The sequence below is a fragment of the Magallana gigas genome, chromosome 5 (assembly GCF_963853765.1).
Source record: "Magallana gigas chromosome 5, xbMagGiga1.1, whole genome shotgun sequence".
Classification (NCBI taxonomy): domain Eukaryota; kingdom Metazoa; phylum Mollusca; class Bivalvia; order Ostreida; family Ostreidae; genus Magallana; species Magallana gigas.
In genome coordinates, this window is record NC_088857.1 from 17,664,496 (window position 1) to 17,679,759 (window position 15,264).

Below are 15,264 nucleotides of genomic sequence, written 5' to 3' on the forward strand. Positions count from 1 at the left end.
TTCATCACTATCTGATTTTTCTCTAAATATTCTCTCATCCTGTCTGTCCTTGTATTTTTTTCTTTTTCATCTCTCAAATACTCAAACATCTTTATAAACAGATCTAAAAGTTTATGAGTGATATACCAAGCTATCTGAAAATTTGATGTCGTAAATGTGTATTTTTAACTGTAATTATACACCTGATGTGTTTATTCCGACATGTAAATAATAGTATTATTTCCATATATACTGGATATCTGGTTACATTTTAATTATCGATCAAAATGACTCAAATAGTATAAAAACTTAATTCAAAGAAGACAGACGACTATTGGCTGCTGATTGACAACAATTCACAATGTGGACACTAATAATGGCGATGGTCGTTGGGGGAGTTACTGCCGGGGGAATCAAGCTACACTTGTCAGGTACAGGTTTATGTCTTATTATATAATGAATTTTGTCATTCTTTATTATACAACATATAGAAATACCAACCCAATACACAGATCCAGCAAAAGTCATTAGTACGTAGACAAGTGTATATATACACCAAAAATTTATTTCATTCGCTTTTTAATATTTCTAAATGATATATTTAATTAAATGTACATTTGCATGCAATGCTTAATTAATTTACTCCAGAAAATTGGAGATTTTTTATGAATCAAGCCGTAATCAATTTTGTGAATGTTTACAATATTTCAAAACATTTTGTATTTTTATATAGTCTAGCAATAAACAAAATAAAATGTGACATTTAGTAAGTCACTTTTTCTGCATTCGTAACACAATTCAATGATCCTAATGATGATCATAACTACATATATGTGTTATACAGTAAAAATATAACTATCATACAAGTAATTCTTCATGAAGTTTTAAAAATAACTATTAGAAAAATACACCTACTGTGAAGAAGTAAATGAAAATATTTTAGTTTGGTATACTAATGTTTAAACGTTAGAATCTATTCAATGCCGTTCCTCAATTGTTCTGTTTACAAGAACACTGTTATCATAAAGTTAATAGTAATAATCAAAAATCAGATCATGCCATTGAAGCCATAATAAACAGCACACATTACAAAGACGACCATCGTTTCAGATGAGATGAAGTCTATGTTAGAGAAATCTAACTGGGATCATCAGAACACAGCTCTGTCTATCCATGGTCCGATAACTCTGGACGTGCACTCTAGTTTTAAATTGAAGAAGGGACAAGTGTTTCTGAAATCACGTATGTATGTTTGTATATATTTTAATGAAAAGGTACAGGTACATGTAGTTAAACCATAATTGTAAATTATCAATTTCAAATTATTAAATTTAAAGAAGGGACAAGTGTTTTTGAGATTATGTCTTTTTATGTTTTAATTGAAAGGGAGGAGGGTAAGATCTAAATATCTTGCATTAACAGCTCCATAAATTAATTAATATCATGTTTGATTTAAAAAAGGAGCGAGATATATTGGATCTTTTATACCATTCTCATGATAGCTTAATCATAAATACCATTTAATTTATTGCTAAATATTTAAGATATTCACAGAAGAAACAAAGACTGTGCTCACATAAAGAGGCACAGGCCGCTGAGTCGAGACGGGGTGTACACAATTTACCCAGCCCCGGGGATGAACAAAACAGTGTTCTGTGACATGAGCACCGACGGAGGGGGTTGGACGGTGAGTCGGGGAAAACTTGGGACAAAAAAAATAACTTAATTAATATTGTTTAACTCCTATCCGAATTAAGTTATGTTTGATGGCAACTGAAGCATTTTTAGATAACTTTAAATGAGTTGATAATTCATTTAAATATTTTTATCGTTGAAAATCATGCATGTATTTTTAAGAAAGTGTGATCAAAAGTAATATTTATTTATGTATCATTTATTTTATTGTCTTTTAACTGGATATGTACTATCGATTATAACAAAAAAATTGGCAGCACTATAGCATGCAGCTACCCATAACAGTAATGTACTTAAAAGGTTATTCAAAGAAGAATAGACGGGGACACAAATTTTTTCAGAAACTGGAAAGAATATAAAGACGGATTTGGCCACGCCGAGGATGAATACTGGCTTGGTAGGTCGCAGTATTGTAGGATTGTGTTTTGATTTATCTTAGAAATAGGATTAAGTTGTAAACATTTTTATTTATATTTGCAGGAAATGACGCCATTCACGCATTAACAAAAGACAAGAAACAAATTCTTCGAATCGATTTGACGAAATTTTCTAGGGAGAAAGCTCATGCGACATATTCATCAATTTTCGTGGATAATGAGGCCAATAAATACAAACTTTTACTCGGAAGCTTCAATGGATCTAAAGGTCTAGGTGAGTTTAAATAAATACAAACATATAGCGTTTTAACATTTGTATGTGTGATGTATATATGAAACAATTAAAATTCTTCAATTATTCTCAATTTTTCATTTCAGGGGACAGTTTAAGTCATTCAAACAATTCGTATTTCAGTGCCAGGGATGCAGATAATGACAACTACCATAAAGTAAACTGCGCAGATACCTTCAAAGCAGGATGGTGGTTCAATACCTGTATAAATACTAATTTGAATGGTGAATACAGAAAGGCCTCTCGTAAGGATGCCAAAGAATTGTCCTGGTACCACTGGGGAAACACGTGGAGGTCGCTGAAATCGGCTAAAATGATGATACGTTCAGTGCAAATAGCCTGAAATGCTAAACGGAATATTAAAAAAAAAATGAAATGAAATAAATAAAGAACTGAGAATGGAAATATGTGCTTTATATTACTGATTTACAGTGTATCTTTACTAACTTGGAAAATATAGTTTACGTTTTATATTCAAAATAATATAATTATATAATAATAATAATAATATTAGTTAATGTATCAAGTTTCTCCTAAGTTTTTAATAAGGTCTTTCGCAATCAACGAGTAGATCAAGCCGCCTTCATCAACCAAATTGGATGAGTTTGGAAGAGAAACGTTCACAGGAAAAAATCTAATAAAATAATGTCACATTGACTAATAAATTGATGCTTTGACAAATGCATATTCTCCATGAAACGTGTTATGTATGCCAACATGTTTAATATAATAAGTTGTTAAGTTAAGAAACCGTGGCATGTTGATCAACAACAAGGCCGCCGATGGACAGTAACTCCTGCAAATACTGTGTCTATTAAATAATACGTCTACATTTATTTTGCTCATGTTTTAAAAATGTGCTTTCAATCTTTTGAAAAAATAAAGATTGTACGCCACCATGTCATTAAAATCAAAATACTTGTTATGATTGGTTGTGGACTACATAAATTATGAGGATTCTGAAGAGCAAGAAATACAATTAAGACTGAGACAACCCAAAGTGTGTGGAGGGCATGATATCTTTTGGGCCAATTCTCATTGAAACGTTAAGTTTTTTTAAACAGTAAATATATCCCCCTCCCGGTTGTTTACAATCCCAAGAAGATAAACAACATAATGTTTAATTGAGGTACATTTTACAGTACACGTAACATTTCACGTAACATTACAGTAAAGTTGCTTAATTCGTGTTACAAAAAGCTACAAATTTATTATTATACGTAGTAATGTACCATAACAAACTTTATATATTTTAAAAATTCTTAATTCCTAATGTAGTAATAAGTTTAAGATTAAATTTATCCAAATAATTATATAGGATTTACAAAAAAATTGACTAATGAAAAAAGAAATCTGAAGATCAACTAAAAAAAAATCACATCAGACACGTATTGTCTTTGCGATGATAGATATTTTACTAGTTTTGAGAGACATCTCTTTGATGAATGAGGATTAAATGCATGCCATAACCACATGTAATTCTGGTGGGAATTTCAATACTTCATATATACAAGTATTTACTTAATATATCAAAATTATGTAATAGATTTATGTTATTTAATTTCAATAAAGATTTAATTATGCTCACGATTGATAAGTCAAATAAATTTGTAGATTTTTAAAAAGGTATATGATAAAGGTGTTTGACAAACAAATAGCTTTAATTAATATTCAGTCTTTCTCGGACGGTTTGCAAATATGTTTTATTTTTCTAAAACTAAGAATTTTAATCATTCCATTGACAAAACAATATAATTTGCGAAATAAAATACTTAATAAACCATCAAGATTCAATGTAAATGATCATTAAGACAGTAATAACCCAAAAACGTTTCCAAAGTATATTTGCTTCTGAGAAATAAATGAGGCATATGGAAATCTGTATTTTAATGTCTCATCCTTTCACCTTATAGTTTTTTTAAATTTTTATTCCTTTGTAATGTAAAGATCCCTCACATGTACATATACCAAAACAAGCATATAAAATTTCTAATTTAAAATATATGGATCATGTCTGAAAATTAAGACTGTACATTCATATTTTCAACCGTAATTATATACTTAATGCGTTTATACTGGCATTTGAATACTGGTATTACTTTCATTTGTACTGGCTATGAGGTTACATTTTAATTATTTCACACTATCACTCAAATGATATACAAACCTGATGATTCAAAGAAGACTATTGACTGCTGATTGACAACAATTTACAATGTGGACACTTATAATGGCGATGATCGTTGGGGGAGTTACTGCGGCTCCATTCGTTAGGTTCAGGTTGATGTCTTATTATACAATGAATATTGTCATACTTTATTTCACAACATATAGAAATACCAACCAAAAAAATCAAATCCAGCAAAAGTCATAAGTAAGTAGATAAATGCATATCCTGAGTATACAAAAGCTGTTTTCATTGGCGTTTTAACATTTCTAAGTAATATCCGCAAGTAAAAGTACATTTGCAGTCATTATGTTTTAATTACTTTACGCCAGTTTGCATTTTTTTTATGACGTCGTAGTCAGTTCTGCCAAGGATTTCAATATTTCAAAACATTTTGTATTTTCATATCTTTATAAGATATAAAAGATTTGACCTTATGAAATTTGATATTTAATTAAGTGTTTTTCTACATTTGTAATAAAATTTAATAACCATAATAATAATAATGATAATAATAAATAGTATATATGTAATGCATAAAATGCTGGACACTTTTTTGAATAAATGTAAAAATCATTTTGTGCAAGTATAACTTCAAATTATTGTCTTACTAACGATTTCTTCTAGAAGTTATTAAAGTAACTTTCGAAAAGAAATACATCTGCAGTAAAGAAGTAAACGAGAATATTCTAGTTTGGAATACTAATGTTTTAACAATAAAGTCTATTCGATGTCATTCCTCAATTGTTCTGTTTACAAGAACACTGTTATTATAAAGTTAATAGTATTTATCCAAAATTATGGTTTTGAAGCCATAATAAACAGCACACATTACAAAAACGGCCGTCGTTTCAGATGAGATGAAGTCTATGTTAGAGAAATCTAACTGGGATCATCAGAACACAGCTCTGTCTATCCATGGTCCGATAACTCTGGATGTGCACTCTAGTTTTAAATTGAAGAAGGGACAAGTGTTTCTGAAATCACGTATGTATGTTTGCATATATTTTAATGAAAAGGTAAAGGTACCTGTAGTTTAACCATACAATAACCGTTCCATAGTTGTAAACTATCATTTTTGAATATTAAGTTTAAAGAAGGGACAAGTGTTTTTGAGATTATGTATGTTAATGTTTTAAGTAAAAGGTAGGAAGGAATTGCATCTTGCATGAACAGCCCCAAAAATTTATTAATATCATTAAATTTGGAGATGAGACGTTTTTCTGAGACCATGTTTGATAATAAAAGCGAGATATATTGAATCTGTTATACCATTCTCATTATAGTTTAATTATATATACCATTTATTGCTAAATATTAAAGGGATTCACAAAAGAAACAAAAACTGTGCTCACATAAAGAGGCACAGGCCGCTTAGTCGAGATGGGGTGTTCACAATTTACCCAGCCCCGGGGATGAACAAAACAGTGTTTTGTGACATGAGCACCGACGGAGGGGGTTGGACGGTGAGAAGTGTAAAACTTGGGGGAAAAAAATAACTTAATTAATATTGTTCAACTCCTATCCCAATTACATGTAAGCTATTAGTTTGATGGCAACTGAAGCATTTTTAGATAACTTTAAATGAGTTGATAATTCATTCAAATATTTTTATCGTGGAAAATCATGCATGTTTTTGAAAGTGTGATCAAAATAAATATTTATTTATGTATTTTATATTTTATTGTCTTTTAACTGGATATGTACTAACGATTATAAAACCAAACAAATTTTGGCACCATTTTAGCATACAACTACCCATAACTGTAATGTGCTTAACGGGGTTATTCAAAGAAGAATAGACGGGGACACAATTTTCTTCAGAAACTGGAAAGAATATAAAAGCGGATTTGGCCACGACGAAGATGAATATTGGCTTGGTAGGTGTTGTAAATGTGAAATATATATAATGACTATATGTTTTGTTTATCATATATTAACCTGTATTATCATCGTCGAGAAAATTAGGATTGAGTGTTTTTGTATGTTTCCAATCTATAGGCATTCTTTGACATTATTTGCATAGCTTTCAGTATAATCATACATATTTTAGATGTTTGTTTACCTTTAGTTCCATAGTAATGTGTATTTGGTAGGAAACTGCACTAAACATCGATTAGGTCTGTTTTAACTTTTACCGGTAAATTCCATGATTTATGTTGTAATACCGAACCCGACCTCGACTTTATTTATATTAATTATTTAATAAATATCGTAAATCTTGACTATTTGTACAGCAAGAACTTATATTTGTGTATTGTAAATAATATTGTTGCATATATACTACTATAATTAAGATTAAATAGTTATTATTGTACATATATACATGTGTATTGCAATGACCTAAAGTCTCCCAATATATTTATGCAGCACATTTGGACGATTCTTAATAAAAATACACTTACCTGTGAAAGAAGTGCAATTGAAATAGTTGAAAGGGATATTTTCCTAGATAATTTCATTGACACATTATCATCTTTCACTCGGAAAAATTTACAGGTTCCTTACAGAGATTTATAATGGGGAATGTTTACATCTTTTCTCCATTCGGAATACACTCGGAATACATCGCGCAATATTTCAACGTTATCATCCGGGCTTGCTGCAATACAAAATCTCCGTAGACATAACATTTTTTAGCATTGTATTGAAACCTGATAAGCTAACAGGGGCGTTTTGACTGAGAAATCTTGGAAATTTTTCATACTTTTGAATGAACATCGTTTGAATCCTGAGGTATTTATAAATATCAAGCAATTAAGCCAAATGTGAATCCAAAATATCTTGGGACAGAGTATAGTAGAGATAAATAAACGTACGGAGGTCCGTTACGGACAGAATTGAATTAGCCTTCAAGGGGTCAGGAAGGATATTCTATTAACAGAGAAGTTTTGAGTAACGAATGTTACAGGTATTTATTGATAGGAGTGACTAGGTCATAGCAATTAGAATCAATGTTAAATATTTATTGATTATTCTGCATTTTAATACTTCATGTTTTAAATAAATAAAATTCCTCTATTTACTTAAATTAGAATTAAACTTTTTATTTACGTAATTGAATTAATACATAGTTCAATCTACGCAACAGTAGGTCGCATTATTGTAGGCTAATGTTTTGATTTATCATAGTAGAAATAATATTATGTTGTAAACTTTTCTATTTATATTTGCAGGAAATGACGCCATTCACGCAATAACAAAAGACAAGAAACAAATTCTTAGAATCGATTTGACGAAATTTTTGAAGGAGAAAGCCCATGCGACATATTCATCAATTTTCGTGGATAATGAGGCCAATAAGTACATGTACAAACTTTTACTCGGAAGCTTCAATGGAACTAAAGGTCTAGGTGAGTTTTAATAAATACAAGCATTTTTTTTTACAATTACAGTTTTAACATTTGTATGTGTGGTGTATGTTTTAAAGAATTAATATTCTTTAATTATTCTCAATTTTTATTTTTCATTTCAGGGGACAGTTTCAGCCAATCAAACAATTCCTATTTCAGTGCCAGGGATGCAGATAATGACAACCATAAATTAAACTGTGCAGACACCTTTAAAGCAGGATGGTGGTTCAATGCCTGTATAAACACAAATTTGAATGGTGAATACAGTAAGGCCTCTCGTAAGGATGCCAAAGAATTGTCTTGGTACCACTGGGGAGATTCATGGAGGTCGCTGAAATCGGCTAAAATGATGATACGTTCAGTGCAAATAGCCTGAAACGCTAAACGGAATATTAAAAAGAAATAAAATGAAATAAAGAATTGAGAATAGAAATATGTGTTTTACATTACTGACTTACGGTGTATTCTTAGTAACTCGGCAAATATAGTTTACATTTTACATTGAAAATAATAGATTGATACTAGATGTATTTTTCTACCGCTGAATTTTCCGCCTTCATCAACTAAATTGGATGAGTTTTGAAGAGAAGAGATTTGTATACAGGAAAAATTCTGATAAAATAATATCACATTTACAAATGAAATGGCGCTTTGACAAATGTATATTCTCCATGAAAACGTGCTATGTATGCCAACATGTTCAATATAATAAGTTGAATAGCTCAAAAACCGTGTCATGTTGATCAACAACAAGGCCGCCGACGGACAGTAACTCCTGCAAATAATGTGCCAATTATATAATACGTCTACATTTAGTTACTCATGTTTTAAAAATGTACTTTCAATCTTTTGAAAATATAAACATTGTACACAGCTATGTCATTACAATTAAAATACTTGTTATGATTGATTGTGGACTACATAAACTATGATGATTCTGAAGACCAAGAAATACAATTAATTTAGACTGACAACTGTAGATTCATATTTTCAACTGTAATTATATACTTAATGTGTTTATTCTAGCATTTGAACACTGGTATTACTTTCATTTGTACTGGGTATTAGGTTACATTTTAATTATTTATCACTATGACTCAAATGATATAAACACTTGATTCAAAGAGGACTATTTACTGCTGATTGACAACAATTCACAATGTGGACACTTATAATGGCGATGGTCGTTGGGGGAGTTACATGTACTGCCGGGGGAATCAAGCTTCACTTGTCAGGTACAGTTTTATGTCTTATTTTACAATGAAATTTGTACGTAGATAAGTGCATATCCTGAGTATACAATTGTTTTCATTGGCATTTTAACATTTCTAAGTAATATCCGCAAGTAAATGCACATTTGCAATCATTCTGTTTTATTACTTTACGCCAGTTTGGATATTTCTTATGACGCCGTAGTCAGTTCTGCCAAGGTTCTCAATGGTATTAATAACTATATATAGCTATATTTATAAGATATAAAAGATTTGACCAAATGGAATTTAATATTCAATTAAGTGTTTCTTTCTACATTTGTTATAAAATTCAACAACCAAAATAATAATAAGAAAAAATTTATATGTAATACATAAACCGCTGGACACTTTTTGAATAAATTCAAAAATCATTTTGTGCAAGTATAACTTCAAACAATTTTCTTACTAACGATTTGTTCTAGAAATTATTAAAGAAACTTACCAAAAGAAAAACATCTGCAGTAAATTATTCTGTTTACAAAAACACTGTTATAATACATTTGATAGTAATTATCCAAAATCACATAATGCTTTTAAAGCCATAGTACGCGCCACTTGATACATAAACTACCTATTGTTTCAGATGAGATGAAGTCTATGTTAGAGAAGTCAAATTGGGATCATCAGAACACAGCTCTGTCTATCCATGGTCCGATAACTCTGGATGTGCACTCTAGTTTTAAATTGAAGAAGGGACAAGTGTTTCTGAAATCATGTATGTAAATGTGTAGAAAATTTTGATAAAACAAATGTCTATGTTATAATAAAAAGGGAACAGGGATTAAACTTACAATTACAGCCCCGTAAATTTATTTTGATAATATAAAATACATGCGTTTCTGAAAACATGTTTCATAAAAAGGAGGGAGGTAGATTGGATCTTACTATAACATTTTTAAGAGTTTTTAGTTATTAATACCATTTAATATATTGCTAAATCTAAGGGGTCCACAGAAGACACAAAGACTGTGCTCACATAAAGAAGCACAGGCCGCTGAGTCGAGACGGGGTGTACACAATTTACCCAGCCCTGGGGATGAATAAAACAGTGTTCTGTGACATGAGCACCGACGGAGGGGGTTGGACGGTGAGTTGGGTAAAACGTGGGTCAATACATGTATTTTTACGAGTTGAAAAGTAACATTTATTTATGTATCTTTTTTTAACTGATTATAATTTCATACTATAGAGTATAAAATAAAGAATTTATTGGAAGCATTTTAACATACAGCTTCTCGTAATAAATAAAAGACGTTTTGACAGGTTATTCAAAAGAGAATAGACGGGGACACAAATTTTTTCAGAAACTGGAAAGAATATAAAAACGGATTTGGACACGTGGAAGATGAATATTGGCTTGGTAGGTCTCAGTTTTGTAGGCTTATGTTTTGATTTAGTACAGTCAAAATCAGATTACGTTGTGAACTTTTCTATTTAAAATGACAGGAAATGACGCCATTCACGCATTAACAAAAGATAAAAAACAAATTCTTAGAATCGATTTGATGAAGTTTTCCAGGGAGAAAGCCCATGCGACATACTCTTCATTTTTTGTGGATAGTGAGGCTAACAAATACAAACTTGTACTTGGAAGCTTCAAGGGAACTAAAGGTCTAGGTGAGTTTAAATATATACTTACCTAAAACAATTAAATATTAAATTTTATATTCATGTACATTTAACGATGACATTTTCTTTAACTATTTACGATACTTTTTTTTCAATTCAGGAGACAGTTTCAACCATTCAAACAATTCGTATTTCACTACCAAGGGTGCAGATAATGACAACTATAAAAGCAATTGTGCCGACATCTTTAAGGCAGGATGGTGGTTCAATGCTTGTACAAACTTAAATTTGAATGGGGAATACAGAAAGGCCTCTCGAAAGGACGGCACAGAATTGTCTTGGTACCACTGGGGAGATTCATGGAGGTCACTGAAATCGGCGAAAATGATGATACGTCCATCGCAAATTGTTTAAAACGCTTAACGGTTAAATTGAAAATAAAACGAAATAAAGCTTTCAGAATTTAAAAATGTTATTTATCTTTCGTTCACAAACTTGGCAAGTACTGAGTATAGTTTACTGAAATTAATAGATTAATAATATTGGACATTGTATTTTTCTTCCGGTTTAGTAAATGATACCAGAGGGTATTATTGGTGCTGGAACCATTATGACGTCATAATTGATTTGATGTAAAAATTCCCCGTTCTTTTCAGCTTTTAAGAAAATAATTAGAAAATAAGATAGTTTCTTCACATTCTTTATTAAACCACTGAAAAATTAATTCATTCCTATACCTATCTTGAGTTTGACATATGCACTAACTGGCAGTATATGACGTCAGAAGTGACGCTATTTTTATAATTCAATCAAAATCAGTCAAAAATTGACATGTTTCTTATCTTTTTTCGAATGGGAAATATAGAGCGACTCTTTGAACAAGAACGAACTTTTTGTCATTTATAAGAATTGGAGAGATGCATCTTTGGTGAAAATATTTTGTTTGTTCAAGCAGTCGCTCAATGTTTCCTTAAAGAAAAACTCCTTCAAAACGAGCTGTTTTATGCTAAAAAATGAGAAAATGGCGGGAAACGGGAAACTTTATGATGCCATATTTTTAAATTGTGGGCACTGAAATCAAAATGAAAATTATGAAAAAACTCAAATGTATATTTGTACAAATAAAACAAAGAATTACAGTAAAGCGACAACGTTCATTTAAGGGGGCCATTGAAAACAAGCTGTTTTATACTAAAAATGCAAAAATGGCGGTCAAATGTTGTCTTTACGATGTCATATTACTAAATTGTGGGCACTTGAATCAAAATGAACATTATATATAAACATCAAATGCATATCTGTACAAAGAAAACAAAGAATTACAGTGAAACGACGATGTTAATTTTAGGGGGCCATTTTAGGCACATATTATATAAATAGTGCCTGTTTGGGAGGGTAACAGTTGAAATTGACACCCCGAGAAAACCATTGTCAACCGACGCGAAGCGGAGGTTGACAATGGTTTTCGAGGTTTGTCAATTTCAACTGTTATCCTCCCAAACAGGCACTATTTATTTTGTTATTTTGTTATACTGAATGTCTTAACTTTTAAGAACATTTCACTTCTTATATATAGGAATAACGTGAATTCTAAAGCGAACCGTACGCGCATAATTTTTGCGCATGTAACAATTTTTAATGTTACCCGTTGCTAAGTGCGTTGCTAACGCTGAGGGTAATAGAAAGGATTGTGAACTGCGTCTTAACAAATCAGATTTCAGTATTTAACATGAAAGTATAACAACAGATAATATATATTATAACTATATATTAGTCCTTTATAAGTAGTCCTGTTTTAAATTAAGAGCAAGTACTACATGTGTCCTTAGTATATATATATAATTGTTATTTTAACGGTAAAAATCAAAACAATTAAGAGTAATATTTTATTAAATATTCAAGTAAGATGAATCGGCTTAAAATATATTCATCAGTGTTTTCCTATAATTTTTATTTTTTATTATTATTTTGGCTTTCTTATACTGATGAATTTTGAACGACAAAGCGAATAAACTCTCAGTCTATGCTTCTAAAAATTAGCTGTACCAGTTCGGATACTTTGTTCTTAAATTCTTCAAAGGAATCCACGTTTCAAACGTAATTTGGATCCGACGCAATATCTTTAAGTTCCTTCTTATCCGTGGGACCGACACCTACACAGACCATATTGATAACAACATTCTTTGCTAGATGTGCGTAGTATTTGGATACGTTCCTGTCTAGAGAAAATCCATAAGAAATTAACACTCCGACTTCAGGTATTCCTTTTCTTCGATCGTTTTATAGTACTTCAATCATGTTTTGTATTCCAAGATGTGTTAATTGACACCTTGGTATATGGTACATTTATCATGTTTATGAACGCAAGGGGGTGGAGTTAAATCTCTAAATATGAGTCTACATCTTCGCTAGCCAAGTGTCCGATTCGTTTTTCTCATCTCCTAAAATCGAGAAAAACGAATCGGACACAGATGATGAGTCTAATGATTTTTATAGATAATGGTTACATTTCAAAAACGGTTAAGCGTTTCTGAAAACTTGTACATGTTGTAATGTAAAGAAAGGACGGCTGGGTTGAATCTTCCAATTACAACCCCATATATTTATTTTATTTATATTATAAAATTTGAAGATAATACATGCGTTTCTTAAAACATTTTTAATAAAAAAGGAGGGATGTTGATTGAATCGTACTTTAACTCTCTCATTCATCTTAATATCTTAAATCTTTGGTGAAATAATTCGTAGAAAACACACAAGAATTTGAATAGTAAGTGCAGAATGGCCTTTTGTAAGGACGGCACAGATCTAGAATTGTACAGAATTGTCTTGTTTCCAATGAGATCGCTGAAATCGGTTTAAATGATGATACGTCCGACGCAAATTTTATAAAACAGGAAACACGTTAAAAATAAAACAGATTAACGAATTCTGTATATATCATTATATTTGTGTTCTTACTTACAGACTGATACTTTACTTTACTTTACTTTTGATAAAAAATAAATATAAATAAATATATAGGTTTAAGACGAAGAAATTTCTTCCGAGATATTTTGTCAAATTGATGAAATTTCATACTTTAAACGAGTCTGGCAGAAATACTGTAAACGTATTATATTTGGCGTGTACGATTAGGGTGATAGGGGATTTTTTAGATGCCTTTTCCATTTAACTTTTAGAAACCTTTTACTTATAAACCTTTCTTCAAACAGGTAGGGTGTTCTTAGATGACTGCTTTTAATCTATATTTTAATCAAGATACTTTATACAGGGTTATTTTCGTCCCGTGTAATTTCCGCCCTTCTAAACTTGCAAACAGTTTCGCTCTGTCGTGAATTCGCCTAGTCACAGTTGTTACTTAAGATACTTAATATTAGACAGTGAAAATCAACAGTCTCAAATTCTCCCGTTGACAACGAGGGTGAAATGATTGAAATTTAAACGGGGGCGAATAATCACTGTATACAGTATATATTACTTTCAACCCCCCCCCCCCCCCCCCCCCCACCGAAAAAAACCCAAAACAAAACAATCAATCGATAAAACCAAAAACAGGAAAGGGATTTTGGGAGACCCTTGCCTCAAATGTTGATAATTCATGTCTTGTTAATTGTCTGTTAATTGACAATATCTTTCAAAACTATTATCATTTGAATCGCAGAAAATTAAGAATCGTTTTCATGTCATTGTCTACATTCTGTTAATATTGGAACAAAGAATGGATTCCGAACTTTTCTTCCTTCTGTAGACATGGACAAGGTTCATGTAATGTTATTTATACAGTAGATATTTTCATTTCAGTTGGTTCCTGTTTATAACTCATGGTCATATTTTTTTCTATAAATAATATAGTGATATGGTAAAAAATAGAATCAAGCCTTGTCCCAGCATCTGAAAGTGTCTAAATATCTATATGAAGCATGACTTATCATTCTGCAGATGTATGCGGGCATATCTACTGTACCCTGTCCCTGTATTCTATAAATATTTGAAGTTTACACGAACATTGGAGTTAATTTCTATGCATTGTTTCGTTCAATTAATATGTACAATTGTGCCTCAATATCATCTACAATGCATTTAATTGTCATATATTTGGTTTCTGAAACCTCTTATATATGCCTCTTTCATATCAACTGTTTTTTTTCTCTAAAATGTCATTATGTTATGAAGTGTATAGGCATTTGTTCTACTTTCATTAATATAAACTGTTATGAACAACTTGAACTATGCACATTCAGTGGTTAAGTATAACATGCGTACTTTTGGGTACATGTACTATGAATTGGAACATTGATCCACCACATACAACCATAGCCTCAAAGCAAAACAAAATACGATATGCGCATGCTTAGTACTCAGCGGAGATGTCTAAATTCTTTGACATTTAAACCCTAACTTACGCCTCTTTCAGAAACGCAACCTTGACCCGACTAAATATTGGCGTGACTTCGTTAGTCGGACTAACTTAGGCCCAGATTACGCCTTTTTGAGAAACGGGCCCCTGATGGATACTTCTGATATATATGCACGCTTAAATTTACCAAAATTAACATACAGTTAAAAAATTGAGGAT

At 31.1% G+C, this 15,264-nt stretch overlaps 1 protein-coding gene across 3 annotated transcripts; it reads left to right on the top strand.

Moving 5' to 3' along the window:
• Positions 1-299: 299 nt before the first annotated feature.
• LOC105326590 (ficolin-2) lies at positions 300-11,127 on the top strand. 3 transcript variants are annotated; one of them, XM_066083789.1, is made up of 6 exons: positions 300-410; positions 1,090-1,221; positions 1,524-1,666; positions 1,975-2,071; positions 2,155-2,325; positions 7,986-8,280. In XM_066083789.1, the coding sequence occupies exons 1-6, from the start codon at positions 341-343 to the stop codon at positions 8,237-8,239; spliced, it is 867 nt and encodes a 288-aa protein (XP_065939861.1). In that variant the 5' UTR covers positions 300-340; the 3' UTR covers positions 8,240-8,280. The 3 variants fall into 3 exon arrangements, with proteins under 3 accessions (XP_065939861.1, XP_019922071.3, XP_011425020.4); XM_020066512.3 differs by lacking the exon at positions 7,986-8,280 and adding an exon at positions 2,430-2,714; XM_011426718.4 differs by lacking the exons at positions 300-410; positions 1,090-1,221; positions 1,524-1,666; ... (1 more) ...; positions 2,155-2,325; positions 7,986-8,280 and adding exons at positions 8,871-9,098; positions 9,700-9,831; positions 10,061-10,203; ... (1 more) ...; positions 10,563-10,733; positions 10,846-11,127.
• The last annotated feature ends 4,137 nt before the right edge of the window (positions 11,128-15,264 follow it).

What these genes read in the sequence shown, in the direction of transcription:
- LOC105326590 (XM_011426718.4), top strand. Translation starts at nt 9,023, where the DNA reads ATGTGGACACTTATAATGGCGATGGTCGTTGGGGGAGTTACATGTACT. An exon ending in ACAAGTGTTTCTGAAATCAT is followed by an intron (nt 9,832 to 10,060) that starts GTATGTAAATGT and finishes GCTAAATCTAAG; the next exon opens with GGGTCCACAGAAGACACAAA. An exon ending in CAAGGGAACTAAAGGTCTAG is followed by an intron (nt 10,734 to 10,845) that starts GTGAGTTTAAAT and finishes TTTTCAATTCAG; the next exon opens with GAGACAGTTTCAACCATTCA.